A 27876-nucleotide genomic window follows, 5' to 3' on the forward strand; every position below is an offset into this window, starting at 1 on the left:
CAGGAGTGGGGCTCACGTGAGGAATGTATAAGATTAAGATGGCCATCTTAGAGTTTGTGTAGATGAGTTCACATGGTTGTAATATTGATTGTGCCTGGTTGTGTATTGTTGATTGCTCGGGGAAAATCTCCGTGGTTGTGTCTTTGAAAGTGTTTGGTATCATTACCATTGGAAATATATACTTGCACATCAGTTGTCGCCTGGGTGAAATTCCTATGGATTGCGTGGCGAATGCGCCTATATAATACTATTTGCTGGCGAAGGTCCTCTCACGGTCCGGGGGTCACCGAGACCTGGTATGCACTGAGGGGACCACGTAACACATGCAATCGCCTTAGACAAACATTGGCAGTATAATGGGCCGTACTGAAGAGCTAAGTGACTTTCAACATGGCACCTTCATAGGATGCCACCTTTCCAACAAGTCAGTTCGTCAAATATCTTCCCTGCTGGAGCTGCCCCCGTCAACTGTAAGTGCTGTTATTGTGAAGTGGAATCGTCTAGGAGCAACAACAGCTCAACCGCAAAGTGGTAGGCCACACAAGCTCACAGAGCGGGATCGCCGAGTGCTGAAGTGCGTAGCGCGTAAAACTCGTCTGTCCTCGGTTGCAACACTCACTACCGAGTTCCAACCTGCCTCTGGAAGCAACATCAGCACAACAACTGTTTGTGGGGAGCTTCATGAAATGGGTTTCCATGGCCGAGCAGCCGCACACAAGCATAAGATCAACATGCACAATGCCAGGCGTCGGCTGGAGTGGTTTAAAGCTCGCTGCCATTGGACTCTGGAGCAGTGGAAACGCTTTCTCTGGAGTGATGAATCACGCTTCACCAACGGCAGTCCGACGGACGAATCTGGGTTTTGCAGATGCCAGGAGAACGCTACCTGCCCAAATGCATAATGCCAACTGTAAAGTTTGGTGGAGGAGGAATAATGGTCTGGGGCTGTTTTTCATGGTTCGGGCTGGCCCCTTCGTTCCGGTGAAGGGAAATCTTAATGCTACAGCATGCAATGACATTATAAGACGATTGTGGTTCAAACTTTGTGGCAACAGTTTGGGGAAGGCCCTTTCCTGTTTCAGCATGACAATGCCCCCGTGCACAAAGCGAAGTCCATACAGAAATGGTTTGCTGAGATCGTTGTGGAAGAACTTCACTGGCCTGCATAGAGCCCTGACTGCAACCACATCAAACACTTTTGGGATGAACTGGAATGCCGACTGCGAGCCAGGTCATTGGATTTTTATCCAATGATGCCCAACATCAGTGCCTGACCTCAATAATGGCCTTGTGGCTGAATGGAAGGAAATCTTTGCAGCAATGTTCTAGCATCTAGTGCCGTGGTTCTTAACCTGGGTTCGACCGAACCCCAGGGGTTCAGTGAGCCAGTCTCAGGGTTCGGCAGAGGTCCTCCGAAATGCATTGCAATTTTTTTTTTTTTTTTAGCTTTGCATCAATTTTGAATCTATGTGTAATTACGCTTATTATTAATATTATTATTATTTTGCTATGTATGTTACGAACGAATGGAAATGTTATTTGTAATTGTATTCCCATCCCATTCATGGTTTCTCTGGACTGTGTTTAAGATCAGTTGTTTCACACTGACTGTAGTAAGTTCAATCAATGAGCAACTTGCTAATTATTCTGTCGATGGTGCTTACTTGCTTACTTACCTACTGGATTTTGGACTTTGCAGGTGTTCGGAAATTCCAGTGAATAGCCTCGATTAGCTTGCCGTGTGCCGTGCGTCATTGGTCGTGCCTTACTTTGGAGTTACTAATTAATTGAAAAGTAAGTTGCAAATGTTTGTGGATATGCAAGGCGGGTTCAGAGTTATATTAAAGTCAAAAGTGGATGGTGATTAGAAAATATGATTGAATTACTCAGAAAATTAGGTGGAGGTGATATAACTCCTTTGGTCGCAATTCAAAACGAACAATTCACAGTTTTCTATGTAATATTATAATGGGATTTGAGGTGACATAGAGTTGAGTAGATAATAAATCCCGTCATCGTAACTATAAGTTATGTTTTCTTCGTTAAAATTTCTCAGTTTTCAGAGGGGTACTGATTTATATTTAAGCATGTTACTTTTTTAATTTTTGTCATATAATTATTTGCCCGAACTCAATTAAGATCAGTTTGTTCCTTTTATTTGTTTTTTTTTTGCAGTATGTCGAGCAAAAAAAGGAAGTGGTTGGAGGATTACGTGCGGTACGGGTTCACGTGTTTGACGGAACGGGACGGAAGTCAGCATCTTCACTGCATGCTTTGCAATGTCAAGTTGAGCATCTCCAGTCTAGCACCAGCAAAACTACGGGAACACTTCAAAAAACTGTACGGTGAGGGGCAGTACAAAGGCGCAACGCTGGATGAATTCAAATTGAAGAGAGTCCGATTTGATGCAAGTGCTACCTTGCCCACTCTCGGATTCGTTCCAATTGACAAACCGATCCTCACCACGTCGTATGAAGTTGCATACCTGATCGCAAAGCAGGGCAAACCGCACACCGTTGGCGAGACACTAATCAAACCAGCCGCGTTTAAGATGGCCAACATCATGCTGGGAAAAGCTGCTGAAAACAAGTTGTCTCTTGTTCCACTCTCAAATGACACCATCAGATGCAGAATCGACGACATGATCGACGACATCCTCGCCCAGGTAGTTGCAGATTTATTCGCCAGCCCGACGAAATTCAGCCTTCACTCGACGAGACCACCGACGTTTCGAATTTGAGCCAGCTCATCTTATTTGTGCGTTATGTCAAAGGAGACGAGATCAAGGAAGACTTTCTGTTCTGCAAGCCGCTCACAACAACGACGAAGGCAGCTGACGTGAAGAAGCTTGTGGACGACTTCTTCAGAAGCAACGGCCTCTCGTGGAACATGGTGTCTGCATTTTGCTCGGACGGAGCTCCAGCCATGCTGGGATGCAACTCCGGTTTTGGAGCGCTGGTGAAGGCCGATGCACCACACATCATCGCCATGCACTGCGTCCTGCACAGACACGCGCTGGCATCAAAAACCCTGCCTCCAAAACTGGCCAATGATCTGAAAATCGTTGTTGAAACTGTGAATTACGTGCGAAGCCGTGCTCTGAATCATCGCATCTTCAAAGAGCTGTGCAATTAAATCGGCTCTGAATTCGAAGTCCTTCTCTACCACTCTAACGTTCGATGGTTATCACGAGGGAAGGTAGTGACCCGTGTGTTTGCCTTGCGTGTAGAATTAGCCCTGTTTTTTGCGAGAACACCAGCATTGCCATGCAACGCACTTCCAAGAGTCAAAGTTCATCCTTGCCTTGGCGTACTTGGCTGACATATATGACGCACTCAATCATCTCAATTGCCAGATGCAGGGCGGTGGAGTGAATGTCATCAAATCTGAAGAAAAGCTGAGCGCTTTCCGAAAGAAGTTACCGTTGTGGAGGTGGCGAACAGAGAACGACAACTTCGCGAACTTTTCGCTACTGGACGAGTTAGTGAGCAGGATCGAAGATGAGTCTGAAGTTGGAGGCACTGCTGTACCGGGGGAGCTGAAGCAAGTGATTGCCATGCACTTGGATGAGCTGGGAAAGTCATTCGACGGCTACTTCCCCGACCAAGAGCAATACCCAGCATGGGTGCGGCAGCCATTTACTTTCGACGTTGCAACGGCAGATGTCAACGACCAATACCTCAACGACCTCTTCGAACTTCAGCAGAGCCAGACTCAACAACAACTCTTCGGCACAACAACGCTCTCAACGTTTTGGTGCCGCCAAATGGAAGGGTATCCTCACATCGCTAAAATTGCCCTTGAGATCCTCATGCCGTTCATTACAACGTATCTCTGCGAGCATGCGTTTTCGAAACTGGTGGACATTAAAACAAAGAAAAGGAGCAGGCTTGCATGCGAAAATGATTTGAGGGTGGCCCTTGCCAACACAAAACCACGAATTTCCCAGATCGCCCCCCGAAAAGAAGAACAGAAAACGCATTAAGATGCAATTCTTCTTATTTTTTTGGAAAAATTTGAGGGGTTCCGCGAGTGTTCGGTGGGTTTCGTTAGGGTTCGGTGCCTTTAAAAAGGTTGAGAACCACTGATCTAGTGGAAAGCATTCCCAGAAGAGTGGAGGCTGTTATAGCAGCAAAGTGGGTGGGGGGGGGGGGGGGGGGAGGGGGACCAACTCCATATTAATGCCCATTATTTTGAAATGAGATGTTCGTCGAGCACATACTGGTGTGATGTTTGGGTGCCCACGCCATGTAGGGCATATAGATATAGATATATGTATAAATAATTTCTGTACAACCACCTTGTTCCTCATACAGATGCACCAGATAAACTTTATTTTGCTCTTCACTGTTCCTGGCCAGGTGTCTCCAACTACACTTCCCAATACATTCCTGGTAATTGAGTTTTATGTGCCGGGGGCTGTGGAATGCAATGATGGCTGATTTAGGCTGGGCTATAGTTACTCCTTTGCCCTTCTTTCTGAGCCTGATTGCCAAGATGAGCTAGGAGCTACGCACTGAGTTTGGTAACAACCCTCCCAGCAACAGCAGGTTGCTCTGTTACCATTGTCACATCGGAATGTTTTGTGATCGAAGGAACAATGATCGCACACTCACTTCAATTTCAGGGTGCATGGCTTTCTGTGCAGAATAGCAAGTGTGCAAGGCGAGGCACACTGCGGCTTAAACTACAAATAGCTTCCAAAATCTGCTGACTCTTCAGCCAGATTGATTGTCAATTTGTCAGCTTGTTTCTGTGCACCCATGGATTTCACCGACATTGGGACGTTTGCTGCACGCCGTGGGTCAATAGCTCTCCTTGCTGTGGAGGTAATTACCTTTCGTGTATTTCTGTTGGGAATGGATATTGCGCTTCCATGACAGGGATGGATTCCTTGGTGTTTTCACAAATAGTGGCAGGTGACAAGAATATCTGACAGCAAAGATCATGTGCCATGTTATAATGACCTGACATCAATCACCGCAATTTCAATTTGCAGGATACATTACAACATACCAAAGTGTCCTGGCTTAATATTCACGCTCTGAATAATTTTACCACGTGAATTGTAAGCACCTGACCTTTCTCACCATGGCACGAATTACCATAATGGTTTTTGCTTTTGCCACTTCCTGCTTGCTTTCCTAAACCACTTTTGAATTGGCAGACACCTCTGCTTGCCCTGATGGGCACTTCAATGATAAATTCGGGACTGAAACCTTCCTAGCTGGGCCCATGAAGAGGATATCCATCTTGCGTCTGGATGTATGTGTAAAATATTGGGTAGATAAAAATTTGCATGAAACCTTGGCTCTTTATGGCTTTCAAGACACTAGTCTGATATTCAAAGCCGTTAAAGCTTCCATCATAACTGCACTCTTGGAGATGGATGTTATGGGGCAGTTTGGGGCTTACACCTAATGCGTCTCACTTTATGTAGACTCGTGTTTATACTGCTTTATCAACCATACAGATATTAAATAATTATTTTTTGCAAAGTTACAGGAAGTTGTTAGTTAATTACTTTTTCTGACATTTTTTAAATGTTTGATCCATGAATTATCAGACATGTGGTGTGATGGGATAGACCTCTGCAAGGCAAATTGGATGTTCTCTTTTGAAATCATTTTCCACTTCTGTCAAGTTTCCTCAACTTAGCAGAATTCCACTTTTATGCCTCAAAAGTGGTTGATTATAAAGTTGGATGACGGTACTTTTATTTTCCGCTGATGTCGCATTGGCAGTGCTAAATGGGGCACAATGTATGAAAGTTTCCTTGATGAAATAATTTCCCTTTCATCTTGTTCATCTTGTACTGGGTGCTTTTGTTTTTGCAAATTAAGCAAATGTGATTGCTATTGAAATTAAAATTCCTTCTTGGAATGTATTTCTGGATATGCTGTGCCTTGACTATACAGCATTCTGCCATAGTTGCCAAACTCACTGCATCAACAGTCACATTTGCATCTGTTTTACTTTCTCTGTACTTATAGGCAATGTTGGTCTTCCTCAAAAGACATTGACAGATTACCTCAATCTCAGGTTTCCTTATCTAGCACTTCATGATTTGTGAACATTATTTTAGAACGCAAAGACCTGTTACTCTCACATCGCAGAAAAGTTTGTGGCCTCCCTGTATTATATCGCCTCCTTTCTGGTCTTGTATCATCTGCTCTCTCTTAGCTCTGTCTCTCCTAGGTTTCTGCAGGGTGCACATGGTCTGCTAATAACCATCTTCTTGTTAAACTCCAAAAATCCAGGCTCACTGCTCACCTCCACTCATTTGTTCCTCTTTTCTCTCCCCAATCTGTTCAGTCCACGTTCTTCCCTCCAGGAATCCAAGACAGCTGTTTACCACTACCTCAGGTCATCCCCCATCCATACTCGTGATCTCTTCGACCTAAATGACTCCATTCCCAAACGCTACCCTTTTCCAGGTTATTGCGACCCCTCCTCTATCTCACCTCTTTTTGTTTGTTAGATGTCGTTTGGTTTGTTCCTTTTCTGTTTCATCCGAACTTTCACCTTCCTTTTCTTGCTGTGTTTTAAAAAGCTTATATGCAGCTTGTTCACCCCAAATGTGTCCTTCTCCCCTTCCCTTGACTCTCACTTCTACAGTGCTGTTGGTGTTTCCCCCTTTCCATTTTGTTCCCTTCCATTCTTCTGTAGCTCTTCCACAAGCCTTGATCATGTATACAAAAAAAATGCCATTGGCCATGTCGCACATTGATACTACTTCTGCACAAATCTTATCTTCGACTACCTGTAATGTGAGAGGTCTATATTGGGGCACATAACCCTTGTAATCTGAGATGGTTAGGCCAGGATCTCATGGGCCATGAGATGTCACCAACCCGAGAAATGATGTGACCATTGAAATGTTGGCGCAGACAATTTTTCAACATGCAGGGTGTATTGGATATGGCTCAGCCCTGTGTAAAGTAAATTTTCTTCAAAATAATGTGCCAACGACGTAATTCAGGAATCGAGAACATCTCAAGCCTGTGAACATAGTTTGGCAGTGACAGTACACATGCAATCTAGTTCATCTTTTAAAAACGTATGGCCCCATGACACGCCTTTGGGAAAGGTTTACCACGCAATAGGTTTTGACTATAAAACGGTTTTTGCTAAAGATCCTGTCGATTTTCTGAGCCCAAAAACATGCAGTTATCACAACTGAAAGATAATCACACAGACAAGCACAATATTGAGACAATATATATATTGATGTTTTACATTCATCTGAGGTCTTGTGTGTGTGTGTGTGTGTGTGTATGTATGTGTGTGTGTGTGTGTGTGTGTGTGTGTGTGTGTGTGTGTGTGTGTGTGATATGATATGATATGATATATGATATGATATCCAGGAATTCATCTTGCATTGCCTCCGCCATGCTCTCCACGCAAAGGTTGACGGAAAAAGGATTCCTCACAATCTTTTCCTCATTGCCGTCTAAATCAGGAAAATACTTATGAAATTCTAGCTCCAGTGACTGCAGATGCTCAAGAATGTCATTTTTCAGTACGGGATCAAGCTCTTTTCCCATGCTGTCTTGCAATTCAGACATTCTTTCGAACATAGCAATGTTTCCTGTGTTCACTTTCCTGCACCAGTTTTGGCGCTTGGCAACAAATCCTCTGAGATGATCGTGGAAAAGAATAATATTAGTCGCTCTTCCTTGGAGCTTGAGGTTCAGCTGGTTCTGCTGCTCGAAAATGTCAGCAAGACAAGCAAGTCGTTCGTTCCACAATCCTTCGTCGTAATGCTGCAGGAGGTCATGTTTCCCTTGAAGATTCAAAAAATGTTTGACTTCCGCACGAAGTTCAAAGACGTGGTTCAGAACATTCCCTTTCGAAAGCCAGCGTACAGCAGTATAGTACAGCAACGTTTCATGTTCCGCGTTCATGTCTTTGCACAGCTCCTTGAACATTCGGGTGTTGAGAGCCCCTGCCTTGATGTAGTTAACAATCTTGATTACGACTTCAAGAACTTTCTTCAATGAGAGAGGGAGAGTCTTACAAGCCAGGGCGTAGCGATGAATCACACAGTGGGTTCCTTTCGCTTGTGGTGCCAGCATCTTCACTTTTGCTTGGAATCCGGATTTGGAACCAAGCATGGCAGGAGCACCGTCAGTACAGACACCGCATACATTCTCCCACTGAATTCCTCCCGCATCGAAGAACAACTTCATTTTTTCCATGACGTTGTTAGCTTTTGTCGTTGTTTCCAGGGCACTGCAGAACAAGAGCTCTTCCTTGATATCATCTCCCTTGACATAGCGAACGAATGCCAGTAGCTGGGAGCAGGAACTAACATCGGTCGATTCATCAAGTTGAAAAGAAAACAAGCCGAAAGGCACCGTCTTAATCTCATTGATGATCTGTTGTTTCACTTCTTCCGACATGTCACGGATACGACGCTGCACTGTGTTATTCGATAAAGACACCTGTTCAACTTTGCGAGCCTCTGCCTTGCCGAGAACCCGTTCGACAATGAGGAGGGTACAAGGCTTGATGACTGTCTCCCCAATCGAGTGGGGTTTTTTCTTCTTTGCAATTTCAAGAGAAACTTCATAAGAAGCCTGGACAGATGCTACATTTTGTTGTTGAAAAGCTCCTCCCTCATCCAACTTCCGTCGCTTTAAATTTCTTTCATGCCGCTTGAAAATTTCGGGATCCTACTTTGCATATTGTGCGTGATTCGTCTTGAGGTGCAACTTCAACTTGGATGGCCTCATGGATTCAGTACTCAAAACCTTGTGACACAGCACACATTGTGGTTTCTCTTGGCCAGGCATGGTAATGGACGTGAATCCAAGCTTTATGTATTCGTCAAGATACTTTCTTTTTTTACTCCCAGAAGCCATAACGTCAAATCTGCAATAGGAAAAAAACAAAACAATATCAGAGTAAAAAAAAAACAATATTTAATTTTTAGTATGGTTCAAATTACCCCATGGCCCCCCGAGAAATACACCATGGTCCCCCAGGGGGCCATGGCCCCCAGGTTGGGAACCACGGTTCTAAAGGGAGATACTCCTACTTGACAAAACCACCCACTGAAATGTTTGACTCATCATTCTTGAAGCGCTTGTCAACAACATGTTCATTATCTAAATTTTTATAAAATATCTATAAAGCTCAGTTGACTTTTTGCTCCACCAAATAACAGCGAAACGGAGTTGAGTAAAAGGGTGAAAATTCTACAAATGCTGTGATAAATAACTACCTCTGTCGGTTTGAATGTTTGAAAGAGAATAGACGTCTGGATCAATTTTTGAATTAAATTTAAAATGCCGATTTATATATATACAAACGCGAGTTGTCTGTGTGTGTCCGCGTTTTATTTAGATGGCTGAACGGATCTTCATGAAACTTTCAGAGGTTCATCAGTGAGTGCCTGGGAGTGTTTTAGGCAAAAAAAAAAAATTGAAAAAAATTAAGTTCGTTTTTTTTGGAGTAAAAAAAAAAATAATAATAATAATAAATCGCTCAATAGTGCCGAAGCCTTTTTAAATGAATGACAGTTATATACAAGTACACACTCTCATAAATAAATACAAAACAATTACCAGACATTTGAATACAAATAAATCAAACAATTCCGGAAGTGTACGAATTTGGTAGTATGGCTTCTTCTTCATCCTGATCGGCATCACACTTAACTCAGAAACGTGAGCCACATTCACAGAAACGTGAGCCACTCCCCTTCCTCTCCTGCCTCCACCCTCCCCTCCCCTTCCCCCCTCCCCCTCCTCCCCTCTCCCCACCCTTTCCCTCTCCTTCCCTCCTCCCCTTTCCCCCTCTACCTTTAAGATATAAATTCTCTGTAAAAGAGCTTCCACTGCTGACTGCTCCCCTTCCCCCTCTCCCCACCCTCACCCCATCCTTCCCCCCTCCCCTTCCCCTCTCCCCTCCCCTCCTCTCACCCTCGTCCTCCCCCCTCCCCTCCCCTTCCCCCCTCCCCTTTAAGATATAACTTCTCCGTAAAAGAGCTTCCACTTCTGACTGCTCCCCTTCCCATTCCCCCCCTCCCCTCCCCTTCCGACCCTCCCCACCCCTCCCCTTCCCCTCCCCCACCCGGCAACGCCAGGTACTTCTGCTAGTCCTTAATAAAATCAAGAAAATTAGAGATAATCTTCCTCTCACTTCTTTATAATGTGCTAAAATGTCTGGGCAATCACAGGCCTATCTGTATACAACTCAAACTCATTTCCGAGTATTGTCTTTAAAATTTCCCGTTCATGTGAAGTGTGGATCAGAGCAGGCAAAATACTTCGCAAGGCTATATTATCATTGCTAAACACAAATTCTTGATTCTCTCTGGTATTCAGAGAGTGCTTAGCCTACCAAGCGTCTTGTACCATCCCTTCACTTTGATATTTATTCATGGAAGGATTAATATATTTTGCAGACGAAGCTTCATTTAAATGGACTTGTTGTTTTGAATGCTCGCTGAGCTTGAACAATTGAGCCAGTTGAACAGAAAAACTCCAAAACAACAGACATTTCTCTTGTATTCAACTATCCATGTCTTCATGATATTAAATCCTAATGTGAAAATAATGCAATGACTAACATCAGTTTTATGCATTATGCACCAGGGTATTAAATCATTTGCATAGCTTCAATTTTTCTGTAATGAAGTTATCACTGATTAACTAAACTGCGTTATTGGCCCTCACTTTGCTACACTTGGAGGATAATTGGTTTATTTTACAGGTACATATTGACACCTCTGCTTAGGTCACAGAGAACATTTTGTTTTTGTGTACATGCTCAAGGTTCGTGGAAGACCTAGAAAACAGAATGGAACAGGACACAACATGAACAAAGGGAACAGAAGAAAGAGAGTGCGGAACACCAACAGTAATGCCAAGGGACAAACTAGACTGACGTGAACAAACAAAGGATGCAGATAAGAATGAGAGGTATGGGAAGGTGCATGTGATGAACAAGATGGACACAGAAGTAAAATGTTGTGATTGTTGGAGGGTTTGAGTTTGGGGGTGGTTTAACAGGTGTAGAAAAGATCATGGATTTGGATGGTGGGTGATTGGAGATGGTGGTGAACAGCTGTCTTGAAGAAGACCTGGAGGGAAGAATGGAATTGAAGATCCTAGCAACTACAGACCAATCAGCCTTCTCCCAATTATCAGCAAAGTCATGGAATCCATCATTGCTTCAGATATGAAATCTTTCCTCTTCTCCAATGGCTTGATCTCTGATCATCAATTTGGTTTCAGACCTAGTCACTCTACTCTGGACATGCTGCTTCTGCTTTCTCAACAATGGATGGAGGTCCTCAATGCCAAACAGGAAATTAGAGCTGTCTCCCTTGACATATCACGTGCCTTCGATACGGTCTGGAACCCCGCTCTGCTCACCAAACTCTCCTCCTTTGGTATCCATGGAAATCTCCACGCATGGCTGGCGGACTTCCTCTCTAGTCATAGTCAACGTGTGGCCCTGAATGGGTTTCTCTCATCTCCTCTTCCTGTTCAGGCTGGAGTTCCCCAAGGCAGTGTTCTGGGCCCTGTGCTTTTTCTGGTCTTTATCAATGATCTCTCTGACTCTCTTGAAAATCCTCTCTATCTCTTTGCTGATGACTCCTCTCTGTCGCTCCAATCCTCATCCCTCAGATGGGATTCTGCAGCCTGCAGCCTCCTCACTCTCTGCAGACCTGGACAAAATCACAGACTGGGTAAACAAGTGGAACATGTCTTTCAATCCTGACAAATCTCACACTCTTACGATGTCTCTCCGAAAAGACCGACTGGACAACTCTCCCATCCACTTTCTGAATAATCCTCTCCAAGAAGTTCTGTCACTCAAGCTTTTGGGTCTCACTATCTGCCATGATCTTTCCTGGGAAAACTACATTTCAAATCTGGCCTCCAAAGCCAGTCGCCGACTGGCATCCTCTGTCGTGCGAAGTCCTTCCTTGGCACACCTGAACTCCTCACCACCTACAAGGCTTTCATCCGCAGCTCAATGGAATACTGCTCTCCCCTCTGGGCTGGTGCTCCTGCCTCACACCTAGCTCGTCTTCACGCTGTTGAAACCAAAGCGTTCAGAATCATTGGAATCTCCCGTGATGAAGCTAACTGCAAGGGCCTTTCACTCACTCACCACAGACAGGTTGGTGGTCTTTCCGTCTTCTACCGACTCCTCTCTGGCCTTGCCCCCCCAGCTCTCTCTGGGCTCTGTCCCCCAAATATTCCTACAGGTCGCACAAGATCTGCCTGCAACCCTCTTATGGTTAAACTGCCAAAATCAAGACTCTCTGCTCACCTTCACTCCTTCATTCCTCTTTTCTCCCGCCTCTGGAAAAAACTCCCTCACTCTCTTCAATCCCACTCCACCCTCCAGGTCTTTAAAACAGCTGTTCACCACCATCTCTTATCTTCCCCCATCCAAAACCTTGATCTTTTCTACCCCCGCTAATTTCACCCCAAATCCACTTTTTTGAAATACCAACTTCTGTCCTGGAAGTCCTTGGTGTCCTTGTGTTTTATACTTCTCCCCCCCCCCCCCCCTTCCCACGCCTCCTCCCCCCAAGCCCTCTCCCTCCCACACATCTCCCTGCTCTCAAATGTTGTGGTTGTGTGCTTCCTCTTCTCTCCCCATCTTGTCTTCCGCTCCCTCTTTTTATATATTTTGTTTGTCTGGTTGATTTGTTTGTGAAATAAATGTTAGCTCTTTCACGAGCCTCGATTCAGCATCCAAAAAAAAGAAAGAAAGAAGAGATTGTGGAAGTTGGTTCCACAGGTGGGAAAAAATGAGGAACAAATGAGTGGAGGTGGTTGGCCTGCAGATACCTGTGGGGGTTAGGGAGGGGAGGCAACAATCTCCCCTTTTAAAAGTCTTCGGTGATTACCTCCGCCACCGAAGGTGGATGGAGGTTATCTTTTCACGCCTGTCTGTTTGTCTGTCTGTCTGTGAACAAGATATCTCAAAAAGTTGTAAACGGATTCGGACAAAATTTGGCAGAGAGGTAGTCTATGTGACAAGGACTAAATGATTAGATTTTGGTGAAGATCCGGATCCGGCTAGTAGAATTTTTAAAGTGATTTTTCGTCATTGGGAGATAGGGCCAAAAACGATATGTAGCAGGTTATCTCAAAAAGTTGTGGACGGATTTGGACAAAACTTGGTGGAGAGGTTGGGTGTCTGACAAGTACGATTCGATTCGATTTTCGTGAAGATCTGAATATGGATTCGGACATGAGAATTATTTAATTTTAAAGCGATTCTTCACCATTGAGAGATAGGGTGAAAAGCGATATATAACATGATATTAAAAACGTTATGGAAAAGTTATGACTAAACTTGGTGGACTAGTTGGTGAGGTGACACGAATAAGCCGATTAGATGTTGGTTCAGGTCCGAATCCAGATCCGGCCTATCAGTCGGATACAAAACATAAACTGTTCAGCCTGGCGGACGTATGTGCTCTACCTCGTGCCGTTCTAGTTTCTCATGAGATCTTATTCTGATGATAATATATCCATGATAATTTTTGTGTCATTATATAATCTAAGCTCCTTACCAACTACAAGTAAGCTACAACACAACTACCTCTCTGCCAAATTTTGTCAGAATCCGTCTTCAACTTTTTGAGATATCTTGTTCACAGACAGACAAACAAACAGACAAACAGACAGGGGTGAAAAGATAACCTCCATCCACCTTCGGTGGCGGAGGTAATCATCGAAGACTTTTAAAAGGGGAGATTGTTGCCTCCCCTCCCTAACCCCCACAGGTATCTGCAGGCCCACCACCTCCACTCATTTGTTCCTCATTTTTTCCCACCTGTGGAACCAACTTCTACAATCTCTTCAATTTCATTCTTCCCTCCAGGTCTTCTTCAAGACAGCTGTTCACCACCATCTCCAATCACCCACCATCAAAATCCATGATCTTTTCTACACCTGTTAAACCACCCCCAAACTCAACCCCCTCCAACAATCACTACATTTTGCTTCTGTATCCATCTTGTTCATCACTTGCACCTTCCCATACCTCTCATTCCTATCTGCATCCTTTGTTTGTTCATGTCAGTCTAGTTTGTCCCTTGAAGACATTTACTATTTTACTATCACTCAACTGAATTTGGCAGGATTTTTTTCCTTGAATTTTTCTCTGTACAGAGGTTTTCATTTTGAGCTGGAAAGTTAATTCATTTTGAAGCTGCAGGAAAATAGAGAGCTCGGAGGCAAAATAACAGCATTAACGATTTATTAAGGAGAAAGAACGTTTGCAGTAAAATTATTTCTCAACTTTGGAACATGCTCTCGGGAATAAAAAAAGATAAGAAAAATATGCAAAAATTCTAGATAATATGTATATATATACACACAACAATGTGTAGCTGTTTCATTAGTCTCCTTGCAATAAATCATTTCTTTGAAAACTGTCCTAAAAATCAAACATTCATCCTCGCCACAACATTTTGCATGACTACATCTTGCTCTTAAATCAACGACCACTCAACATAGCCACAACACAGCTTTCAAGTGTTGCAAATGCCAAACGGTGATTAAGTGCACGTAATGTGTCGACAGCTCCAAGCATGTTGGGAACGAACGAATTCGCCACACCATGAGGATGTTACACATCAGTTAATTACAGACCTATTGCCCGGTCTAATTACGGACACTCATCTGTTGATCTGAGCGATCTTATGATAACACAAGTGTCCTACATTTTGAAGTGGGCATATCCTGCATTTTGGTTTGGACTTGACAGATATAAAGTGGGCCAACGTCGGGAATAGAAAATGGACTTTCAAGTGTGTACCGGAAGGCTTGTCAGTGTCTTGAATACAACTGCTTGATCAGGTCAAATTGGCAATTTTTCTCGACAACCCCCTGCGTTTATTGGTGGAATTGCTAGATTTTTGCAGAGATTGATTCTGAGATAAGATCGATTCGAGGAAATTGTGCAGTGGCAAATAACAGTGCAGTACATTGAAGCATTGGAAGCATGGTTTTCAAGTTCAAACACATCAGGTGGGACGGAATGGTGTCAGGGAATACATTTTTCTAATTACAATCAATTAATGTTCGTCATGTTTATTATACGACGAATTTTCCAGAAAGGATAAGTGAGGAACCTATTCTACCATGTCACAGCGGTATCTCCTAATTGTCATTGATCCTGTAGGTGATATGTACGAGCTCCTCATAAGCTTTAGTCATTGTAGTAAAATAAAAAGGACATCTTCCAGAATGCTCACATGATTTAATGATAATAAAGTTATTTTATTTATTTAATTATGAATTTTAAAATTTAGGCCCATAGGTGGGCATTATACTATTTTACAGTAGATGCTAACCTACTCATTTAGAAATGTGATGTGTTAAAATCCTTGTGGTTGAGATGTGGTGGTGGTTTGTATGCAGCTTGTGGATGCTGGCTGCATCATTTTCAGGGGAAGTCGCTTGATGATGATGATGATGATGATATGCTAATGCCCTCTATATATGATGCAATGATGCAATGCCCTCTATATATGATGATGATGGAAGTCACGTCGAGTCCGTCGAAGACTGTTGGGTATAATGTCCTGTGGCGATCATGAGAATGTGTGAGGCCACAGCCGCACAGTTGCACTGGAATCCGGTTGATGCCACTTGGTCTGGATTATTTCTCCTCAAGCATGCCTGGTGGATACGCTCACATCTTTATTTATATATATATATATATGTATATATATATATATATATGTATATATATATATATATATATATATATATATACATATATATATATATATATACATATATATATATATATATACATATATATATATATATATATATATACATATATATATATATATATACATATATATATATATATATACATATATATATATATATACATATATATATATATATACATATATATATATATATATATATACATATATATATATATATATATATATATATATATATATATATATATATATATATATATATATATATATATATACAGACTTGGCATTTAATATGGAATTTGTTTTTTTTCTTGACTTGGGTTTACTTTCTTAACTCAGTATATCAATCTGGTGAGTTTCTTTTACACTTTGGTGATTTATTTGTTGAAAGAACCATGTCACTGATTGTCTGTCGCAGCAAGAAGTCAACAACAGGATTATATCACAGGTGGATGGCAAAATGTATGGACAGGTGCATTTGATGACTGGCTTCACAGTCGGGTATACAAGGGTTGTTGCGTTCTGTATTAGTGGAAAACAACTGCTGCACGTCTCGAAAAGTTATTGCCGCTTTCTCTGGAGATGGTCCGTCAACTCGACAATGCTGTTTGTCATGGAGTGGTGGCTTGACGAAATTATGGCATGAAACAGCGTTCTATTGCTCGGCAGTATGGCATCACTCAAGGTCAGGTGTCAAAGATCCTGAAACGAAATGCTCAGAGGGGTGTCCCTACTCCAATACCGAGGCCAGGATGTCCCCGCAGACCACAAGGAGGGATGATCGCCAGCTGCACCGGTTAGTCCGCAATGGCCGTACCAGGTCAGCTAATCAGCTTAGGGCTGAGTGGCAGCAACTGACAAATGTGCTTGTATCCAGAAGGCTAGTCAACCAACGACTGGTTCAAGCAGGCTATCGTGCCAGGCGTCCCCTGAGAAAGCCACACCTGACCAGACAACACCGCCAGCGCCGATTGCAGTGGGCCAGAGAGCACCGTCAATGGCACCCAGGACACTGGAATCACGTGATCTTCAGTGACGAGTCTAGATTTCTGGTCTATCGTCAAGATGGCCGCGTCCGAGTGCGCAGACAAGTGCATGAAGCCTACAACAAAGATTGTATAGTGCCAAGAGCCCAAGCTGGAGGTGGTGGGGTGACCGTTTGGGCTGCTTTTCATGCAGGGGGGCAAAACTGACCTGGTTGTTCTGAATGGAAACCTGAACCAGTTCAAGTACAGGGCCATTCTGGAAGAAACATTGCTTCCATTTGCTCGTGCAGCCGTTCGAGGAAACTTTGTCTTCCAAGATGACAATGCACGGCCTCATCGTGCTCGCATGATCCAACACTTTCTTGCTGACCGTGGTGTAGAGCAAATGGAGTGGCCTGCCATGTCCCCGGATATGAATCCGACAGATAACTTTTGGGCAGAATTAACGCGTCAAATCGACCACTTGGACCAGCAGCCGACCTCTGTGCGTGAATTTCAGCAGGCTATTGTCACTGCATGGCAAGCTATTCCTGTCCAAACCTTGGCAAATCTCGTCAACAGCATGCCTCAACATGTACGTGCTCTCCTGAATGCTCGTGGGGGTTACACGAAGAACTGAACTGTAATTTTACTGTCCGTAATCCCAGTCGAAATTTAACTTTTGTTTTTGTGAAAAAACAATTTGGCTAATGTGCAAAATAAAGAGATACTTCTGGAAAACGTACAGAAGTTTAACACAGTACTGTCCATGAATTGAGTTCGATTTCAGTTTACATCACTTTCAAGGATCAATTTATTTGCTTTGAAATGTCAAATGTGGTTTTTGTTTCTTTTAAAGGTCACATTAACAAAATCTAGAATAATTTCAACATAATTCCAATGAACTTTTGGTTCTAAGACATCTTGAAAAGTAAGTTCACCCCCACAAAAAAAATATTCCATATTAAATGCCAAGTCTGTATATATATATATATATATATACACAGAGAGCTGCAGATGGAGGAAATGTTGACTTGGATCTTGGAGACGGCGTGAAGCTGGAAGGTGTGAAAACATTTTGCTACCTCGGAGACATGCTGAATGGAGAAGGTGGATCAGACTCTTCAACGGTTGCAAGAGTGAGATGTGCATGGAAGAAGTTTCGGGAACTGAGTGGCGTGCTGATGATGAGGGGAGTGTCGTTGAAGCTGAAGGGAAAGGTGTATGCTGCATGTGTGAGAAGTGTTATGATTTATGGGAGCGAGACATGGGTAATGAAGGTAGAGCAGCAACGAAGGCTGGAAAGGGTGGAAATGCGAATGGTTCGGTGGATGTGCGGAGTATCGTTGACAGAGAGGAAGACAAATGATGAATTGCGAAAGATGATGGGAATAGAGCCTGTGATTGATGCTGTGAAGAGGAACAGGTTGAGATGGTTTGGTCATGTGTTGAGGAAGGATGAAAGTGACTAGTTGAGAAGAGTGATGGAAATGAATGTCGAAGGAAGTAGAGGATGGGGAAGACCGAGAAAGACTTGGCTAAAGATGGTGGAAGAAGAAATGCGGGCAAGGGGGTTAACAAGGAGAGATGCAGAAAATAGGGCAAAATGGAGAAGATTGTCATGGGGACCGCAAGGCTAACCCCCGCTCTGCAGGGAAAATGGCCTTAAAATTCATGTTGTTGTTGTTGTTGTTATACTGCTTAGACGCTGCACAGATTTCTATATATGTATATATATCTATATATATATCTATATATATATATATCTATATATATATCTATATATATATATATCTATATATATATCTATATATATCTATATATATATATATATATATAATGATGACCACTCCTTTTTGCATCTTCAGACAGGGCTGCCAAATCAGATTATTGGCTATTGGGCATAATCCTGGATGGGTCACAGCTCCAACGCAGCATACTCAAATGGCTCATTCATCCCAGTAAGGTGGTACTCATTTTGCCAATCTCGGAAGGATGACAGGCTGAATCAACACACCTGGTGTTAATTCAACGGCTTTGACAGGGGCTTGAACTCAGGACACTGAGATCTTAAGCCAACCACCTTAACAGTTAAGTCAACATCAGGCTTGTGTGGTTGAGATTGATGAAGTTGAGCCGAGGACTCAGCAATTGTTACCCAACAACCAACCAGCCCTTTATATTCTGCTTTTTCCTCAGATTGGGAAAGTGATCAATATAATTCATTTGAAACATTACCTGTGAGTGTTCACCATCTTTCATGACAACAAACCACAAATATGTCAAAGCAAAGACATTATAAAGAAGGCTCAAAGAGGTCAAGATGAAGTATGCTATTACAGTGGAAGGCAAGGTGGTCACGCAAGTGGGAGCTTTCTCAGCGATCAGGAAACTTGAAAGCATCAAAGCGGTTCTTCGGGCACGTGGTCCGACTATGAGCTGAATGAATTTTCCATTAAAAGCAAAGCGTCTGCAGTGTTGGACCCCCAGGGAAGCTGGAATGGTGGCTTAAACCAGCTTAGAAACACGTTCATACCAGGACAGGCCGTAGCTGATGCTAAGGTCAAGGAGCTCTGGGGATTGGATCTTGGATGAAGCTTCATCACAGAGAGCGAGAGGTGGATCGACTGCGGCCTCCCTTTGGGTAGGTGAGAGGAGGACACTATGGCCCTTGGGTTTGTAAGGCATCTTTTCAACATTGCCCCCCACGACCTTTTTTATTCAGGTCAGGAGAAAAGTAATCCTCGAAGGAAGGAATCGTGCCATGTTTGCTTCAACTATCTTTTTGCTGCAAGCGATTTTCCTGGTGCTGAAAACAAGAAGCTGCCCTCTAAGCGAATACTCGTGTGGAGCTTTTTCTTTCCAGCACTATTTGTTTTGGTCAACGTTTGCACTTAGAAGATGGATTAAATAAGCGGATCTATTTATTCAATCCCAAAATCATCAGATAATGTACATATTAGAAAAAACTTATTTCCCCAAAGCCATTAGTAATCTGTCAGAAAAAATGAATTGATTTAACTCTGTTGGAACAGTTTTCAGTCTTGTCTTCATACCAATGTAAGAAATAACTGATTCGTAACCTTAAAATATTTATTTTTACCATTTAATAACATGATGGTTCTTAATAGTATTGTTGTGGAAATGACTCACGAATGAATGACACACTTTATTAAGCATGTATAATTATACATGCTTAATAAAGCATCATTATTTCATTATTAAGTAATTAAAGGTCATATTAGATAAGCGTCGCTAATTTGTGTAGTTAGAGACATCAAACCTACCCCAGTATGTTTGTATAAAAACCTCATTCTTGCTCGCCTATATTTAAATTTTTATACGATATCCTCCGTTTTCTGTCTTAAATGTTTCTTTTCAGCGACAAAAAGTTTAGGCAGTGCACCATCATAGTTCCTTTGAGGCTGTGACGGCCACGGCAGAAATGGGTGAAGGATCAGTAAAGGGCCTTTTGTTACGGATTCGTCACTTCTGCCTTTGTTGTTGATTATTTACTTGTAGGATTTTTAGTTTCAGGTAATATTGTTGTTAAGATTTTTGTGTGAAATGGAGATGACTTTAGTAAAAGGTAAAAATAAATGTTTGTGAAGGAAAAAGGAAACCACGGCAAAGGAACTGGAAGAGACGAGAGAAGAGAGGAGAGAAGAGGAGATGGGCAGGGAGAGGAGACGCCCATGAGAGAGATACAGCTGTAAGTCGCATCGAGGCTGTGTGCGGACTTTTTTGATATTGGTTGCGAATGAGTTGAGGCTTCCCGGGAAAGGGATTTCCCGTGACATCGTCACATATTGCGATTGCAATTAAACCTGCGTCTCAGGTTTTATCACCAAGTGTGAGCTATTTTATGAAGGTGAAGCAAGCGCCCTCCATTACAGGCCGATACGCCATTTTGTCCTCGAAGAGGCCGTCCGCTTGGTGCATCTCGTTTGGTCATTGGGATTCCCATATCGACCTCATCGTGTTGATTGCCGTTGGTTTCCATATCGGCTCAATTCCCATATCGACCTCTCACCTCATAACTCCTCGTCCGCCGCCGTGCCGATACCAGCCTATTGATTTGCCGTTCTGCACGACTTCAACCTTCAACCAGCGTGGGGATCCGTGCACGGACTTTGGGGAATGTTACATTCCACTCACGTTTGGCGTATCGTGAGTTTATTGCTTTGAGAGCATTGGGGGAATGATGGAACCATCATATGTATTGTTCATTTGATGCAAGTGACATTTTCATTGTACTTTCTTTAATAGTGTTATTATTGTGTATGTGAGAGTTCTTAATACAATTACTTGTTCTATTCTACAATTGCATTGGTGTGGTTTTACAATGATTTATTAGAACACTCAAAAATAACAAATCTTTCTGCCGTGTTCCCGCTCAAGACTCTGAGGGGCACCGTAACTGGGGTTTGGGGAGGTAACACGTAACACTTTCCACACACGAGGGCGGGAAAAGGACCACTGGTGAACGAGAGGGGATGGATGTAAACTATCAAAAAAAGATGGCAGGAAAGTTATAAAGGTGTAGGCCGTGGCCACTCTGCTGGGAAACGTCCCTCCCCCCCCTCCTCACCCACCCTCCTCCCCAACACCTCCACCCCACACCCACTCATTGCTGCATGGGACATTCTCCTCTAATGTCGACTCACCGGGTTTGCCCACCGTTTATCTTGTCTTGTCGACCCCAAACTTTGTTTCTCTATCATGTGCATGAGGTGCATGAGGCCTTACGATGAGGCCTTCATATTTTGATATGAAAAAACCTATCGAAAAAATCACATACATCACATATCCAAAAAAGAAAAAGTCCAAAAGAGTATCCTCACCTGGCAAAGTTATGGGAACCATCTTTGGGATGCTGAGGGATGCAAACTGGTTGATTTCCTGCCCAACAGGAAAACTAGCAATATGGCTCGCAACGTTCCGATGCTCAAAAAACTGAAATGTGCACTTTAAGAAGAGCACCTGATGAAAAAATCTGTCATCTTTCAACATGACAACGCTAGGCCTCACATTGTGCATCTGACATTGGAAGAAACCTCAAACAAGGCTGATAAGTGCTCCCCGACCCCAGTACAGTCCAGACTTGGCCCCCTCGGACTACTATCTTTTACCATCTACCAGACTTCCAGACATTGGGACTACTACCATGAACCAGACTACCATCAGATCCTTGAAATATCACATGGGAGGCTAGCACTATGAACATGATGAGGCAGTCCAGATAACCGTGCATAGTTGCTTTGTAAAGTGTTGGAACAGACTTCTATCACAACCGGATTTTTAAGCTCGTGCAGCACTGGTAGAAATTTGAGGATCATTCTGGAGATTTTGCAGAAAAGTGTATGTGTGCATGTGTGTGTATATATATACAGTGCATTCAGAAAGTATTCAGACCCCTTCACTTTTTTCACATTTTGTTATGTTGCAGCCTTATGCTGAAATCGTTTAAATTCACTTTTTCCTCATCAATCTACACTCAACACCCCATAATGACAAAGAGAAAACAGGATTTTAGAAAGTTTTGCAAATTTATTAAAAAGAAAAAACTGAAATATCACATTGACATAAGTATTCAGACCCTTTGCTATGACACTTGAAATTTAGCTCAAGTGCCTCCCATTTCTCTTGATCATCTTTGAGATGTTTCTACACCTTGATTGGAGTCCACCTGTGGTAAATTCAATTGATTGGACATGATTTGGAAAGGCACACACCTGTCTATATAAGGTCTCACAGCTGACAATGCATATCAGAGCAAAAACCAAGCCAGGAGGTCGAAGGAACTGCCTGCAGAGCTCAGAGACAGGATTGTGTCGAGGCACAGATCTGGGGAAGCCTACAAAAAAAATCTCTGCTGCATTGAAGGTTATGGTTGTGGTTGAATATATATATTGTTGTGGTTGCCGGAGTGGAATCTCACTCCCGGCACCAATGTGTTACGGTGCTCGGAGGATTCCAATTCCGCTCCTGAACGCCGAATGTGTTGCGGCCCGGGGTTCCAGTTTACTACGAGGGGGTTCATCTCTGTTCCCTCCAGAACTTACCGGACCTGCGCCTGCCACGCACGAATAACTTTGTACTTAACAGGTTGCGATTCAGCAACTACGAACACCAATCGGAGAACATATCGTACGTATCCTCCGGCAGTTTCCTTTTGTTTCTTGATGGAAATGTATAAGGCTGAGCGAAATCCGTTGGTCACCGCCAGAGGGATGCTAAAGCCGTTCGGTCGACGTTAAACTGGATACGAAGAATGGCGGATCAATGAAGGAAAATACATTCATGGACAGAGAAAGGAAACGTTTAACAATTTGGTTTATCACAGATATTTACAATGTAATTATTTCAATAGCAAAGAAAAATGGACGAGAAGCAGAAACTTCGCTTATTCTACGCCTTATTACGATTACTACGGATATACATCACATGGGTGCCCATCACACTCTCACGGGGAGGGAAGGGGAATGAACAACGAAGGACCTGATAGCACAAAGGCTACGATGCTCCCAAATTCCTCTCCTCGCGGCGCCGACCGTTCCGTTGTCGCCACTGAGAAGCACAATCGGGTAATGACGATCCCAACATGGACCGACAGAGTCAGGTCAATCGTCAGCACGGCAGAGTGACCCAGGCCAAGAGAGGAGCACTCGTGCCAGGCCGGCAATCCAGGCCCCAGGAGTGGAGCACACGTGCCCAGCGATTCCAGCAGAGTCAGACAGGCCCGGAGTGTAGCAATGCAGGTGGCGAGGCCTGCGAGAGGGAGACCAGCCAAGAGCACTAATGTCCACGTACTGAGTGGGGTGAGAGAGACCGGGTAGAGGGAGCAAATGAACCAAGACTGCATGCGAAGCCAGCCACGAACCAAGAGAGAGAATCCATTTCTTTAAAATCCCTTTGTTCACCAATCACCCTCCAAGGGGGAGGGGGGAATATCTTGAAGGTCTCCTGGCTCCCGATTGGTGGAGCCTATAACTCTTCCCCTTTCACCCTGATTGGTGGGTTTCTGAACCTGGACACCATGTTGTGCCTTGGAGCCTGGTGCATTGCCTGGAAGCCTATCCCTTATGAGTGGAGGACCTATCTTGACTTTCCTCAACGCATATCTTATTATAATAGAGCAAACGTATGTGGTTATGTATGTCGCTATGTTTGTCGTTATGTTTATATGCGACGAAAACGTCTTCTAGCGATTTCGCCTCCTCAGAGGCGTCAAGAGTGGTGTGGTGGTGACACCGTCTGGTTCCGTTGTGGATGGTTCTGGTTCACGTCATCGATTGGTCCATGTGCTTGCCAATCACAGGGCTTCCCTGCACTCAAAATATTCTCCGTTTTTGTTGACGTCATTGATTGTGTTGTGCTTTGTATGTGGGATGCAAGTCTATGTGTCGATTTATGGAGTTTTCATAGGGAAACCAGGCCTCGAGAATGTTGTGGTTCACCCTGATGTTCTAGTTTTCTAAAATGTGTTTTCTAATTTTTTCTTCATCATTAATCACCAGGGGTGGTGGGGGGGGGGGGGGGGGGGGAGTGGGTGGCATTTCCTTGAGATGCTTCTTCTTCCTTTCCAATTTAGGGATCCATTCTGTTTCATTGTTATGTTATTTTTCATCTTCAAAAATTCCTTTCCAGAATTTTTCCAGCTTTGCTTTATATGTTGGTTTGTGTGTGTGTGTGGGCGTTGTGTGTGTGTGTGTGTGTGTGTGTGTGTGTGTGTGTGTGTGTGTGTGTGTGTGTGTGTGTGTGTGTGTGCGTGTGTGTTTGTGTATGTGTGAGTGCGTTTGTGCATGTGTGTGTGTGTGTTCGTGTGTGTATGTGTGTGTGTGTGTTCGTGTGTGTATGTATGTGTATGTGTGTGCGTGTGCGTACGTGTATGTTTGTGCGTTGATGCATGTGTATGTGTGTGTGTGTTCGTGCGTGTGTGTTTGTGCATGTGTGTGTGTATGTGTGTAACACTAATTGATAAAAAAAAAATCCTTTTTTATGGAACTCTTGTTTTTTTTTTTAGTTGTTGTTTTTTATCATTTAGTTTGAGTGCAATGTGGACTCGATGGCTTTGCATTTTGAGATGCTGTTAAATTTGAGAAGAGCAGAGGCCCATAATTGATATGAAATTGGCATTTCCTTCCAATTGCCCTCTTTGACTTTTTGGATGAAATATAGATACGACTTTGAGTTTTGAATGTGGAGAAGGAGAGCTGCAAGGAATGATTATTTTTGGAATTGCACTATATTAATTATTTGAACGTAAATGATGAGCTAGCACAGAATTTCACTTTGCCAGAAAATTCTGCTTGTATGTATTGGTGAAGTGCTATGCCATAGAAGAGTACCGACGTTGATGGAGTGATGGTGCAGGTGTTCTGTGTACTTGAGATAATCAGGCCATGCCAGTACTTCCACGGTTTTGTGATCTGTGTAATTAGATGCTCCATCTGCCCAGATAGTGATGAGCTACATGCACTGCTTGCTCATTTAGACATAAGCGGAGAAGCCTCAATGGCACTTTCTCAAATGTGCTGTTATGGTTACTTGAGTTCCAGCCAAATCAGCTTAATTTTATCATGTAGCCACAATGAGTCAGCCTTGGGTTCAAGAGCAATTCGCCATGATGTGAATCTTAATAGAAGGAATACATGATAATCTACATATCTTCCACATTGTTTCATTCAACTTGTTTTTGCACATTTGATGTCACAAATATTTCGTGCTGGATTTTGTCATACATACATCTTTTAAGGCATTTCTATATATTGCTGCTGAAAACTGGAAAGGGAATGATGTAAAATATGTCCGACAAGGTGGATGTGCCACACTGGGTGCTATTTTTTGAATTACACATATTGATGATTGTTTGGAAAATTATTGAGAAGCTCTGGTTGACTAACTTAACTTGTCCTCTTTAATTGTCCCATACTTTTCCATCCCTTCCTCATCCTGCACACATGTCCAGCATGGGAAGTGCTATATCGTGATGGCGACGGGAATATCATGCTGCTGGACTTTCAGACAAATGAAACCAACAAGCTGGCAGATGGATCTACAATGGTAAGTCAGTTTTATTCTGATGGAATGAAATGTTACAAAGTAAAAATCAGCAGAGCCGGGTTAGGGCGGTCCAGATATTAAGTACTTGGATGTCATAAGTATTTAATATACCTGTATGATTGAGAAGCTGTAGTGGACTATATGTATTTGCACAAGACCAGATTCGTGTGATTTGGAGATGTTAAAGATCATTAGAACTTTTGATGCGTAATTATGCCCACCTGGATGAGGTGAGCACAAGGTGTCTGTGGTTAGGACCTATATGGTGTATTTAATGAGGTGCAGCTTTCAGTGGTGAGGGTGAGATGGTGGTTGTGGTAGTCAGGCCCGTATTCTTGACAGAGCACTGGGGTGCTTGTGACTAAGAACCAATCCTGCAACATTCACTAATCTGGAGCAGTGTAGGAAAATTTCTGCACTGAGCAGCGATGGGAATCTAAACCATACCAATAAGAGCAATGTAAAATGGCTTTACCCAACTCACCACCAAGCCAGTCAGGTGTAAGTGATGATGGCAAGGTGTTCAAATGAAGAGGAACTAAGATATATATATACAGGGTGTCTCAAAATAGATGGAACCCATTAACATGATAATAATTTATTACTCAGACAAGAAACTCCAAAAAAGATTACATTTCCTGGAAGCTGATATGATAATTAAAAAACTGAAGATTTGAGGTCTCCAGCTCAAAGGATACATTTATTAGAGCACATGTTCCAAATGACCGCCTTTGCGCCTTAGACACACTTGAAGCCGACGAGCGAAGTTGTCAATCACCCTGACACACTCTTCCTTCCTGATGGCACGAATCTTCTGGGTGATGGCCACTTTCAGTTCAGAAATGGATTGAGGACGATTCTCATACACGTGGTCCTTCAAGAACCCCCAGAGATAAAAAAAAATCTGGGGGGTTCAGATCGGGTGAATGCGGAGACCACTCGGGTTCGCGGCGCCTGCTGATCAGCCGATCAGGGAATCGGTGGTCCAGCCACTCCATCGTGATGTTGGCTGTATGTGGAGTTGCCCCATCTTGTTGGAACCATTGCACATCTCGATTCACGCCACGACGTCTCCCAAGTCCCCTCCAGAACTTGTTGAGCACCACAATGTAACGCTCCTTTGTGACGGTGACTGCCTCCTCGTCTGCGTCTTCAAACCAAAACGGTCCGATTATGCCATGTTTTGAGATGGCCACCCAGGCCGTGCATTCCACAGAGTGCAAGGGCCTCTGAAGCACCTCGTCTGGGGCTTGTGTGCCCCAGAACACATTGTTCTTGCTATTGACATGCCCACAGAGCAAGAAGTGTGCTTCGTCGCTGAACCAAACATCATCAAGAAAGTCAGGATCCTCTTCGATCTTGTTCTCGAACCACCGGCACATCACAACACGTTTTGCCATGTCAGCTGGTGTGAGTTTATGCTTGATCTGGATCTTGTATGGGTACAGCTGAAGATCCTTGATCAAGATTCTTTGCACTGACGCACGTGAGAGACCCAGCTCTTGGCTACGTCTTCGGATGGACTTTTTCGGGCCCCTTTCGACAGAATGTCTCACCGCATTCACATTGTCAGGAGATCTTGCAGTCAGCTTCCTGCCAGAACTGGGTGTTTCTGCCTTCTTGTTGAGGTTGTTTACTGATCCAGTGGCTTTAAATTTGTGTGCCCAACGATAAATTTGGTTTTTCTGGGGATAGTTGTTGAAGTTGAACTTCCTGCGAAATTTTGCTTGCACCGTTTTGAATGATTTCGTCTCCAAATAAGTAGTGACGCAAAATATTTTTTCCTCCTTTGTCCAAGGCATTTTGATTGATAATTATTAGTTGTTATGGTCTCCTCTCTTCAAATCTGAAAAAAAAGGAACAAGAACATTAATATTGGCAGAATTATTAGCAGTGACATGGGTTCCATGTATTTTGAGACACCCGTTATATATACTGTATATATATATATATACAGACTTGGCATTTAATATGGAATATTTTTTTGGTGGGGGTTAACTTACTTTTCAAGTTGACTTAGAACCAAAAGTTCATTGGAATTATGTTGAAATTATTCTAGATTTTGTTAATGTGACCTTTAAAAGAAACAAAAACCACATTTGACATTTCGAAGCAAAT

At 43.1% G+C, this 27876-nt stretch overlaps 1 protein-coding gene across 1 annotated transcript in view; it reads left to right on the forward strand.

Annotated features, from left to right (window-relative positions):
• LOC137430752 (inactive dipeptidyl peptidase 10) overlaps nt 1–27876 on the forward strand; it is a 789411-nt gene that overhangs the window by 352262 nt on the left and 409273 nt on the right. Inside the window, exon 5 of the mRNA XM_078781820.1 lies at nt 25664–25758. Coding sequence (XP_078637946.1) covers nt 25664–25758 — 95 coding nt within the window. The remainder of the gene's footprint in view (nt 1–25663; nt 25759–27876) is intronic.

The sequence above is a fragment of the Myxine glutinosa genome, chromosome 7 (assembly GCF_964187855.1).
Source record: "Myxine glutinosa chromosome 7, kmMyxGlut1.1, whole genome shotgun sequence".
NCBI lineage: Eukaryota > Metazoa > Chordata > Myxini > Myxiniformes > Myxinidae > Myxine > Myxine glutinosa.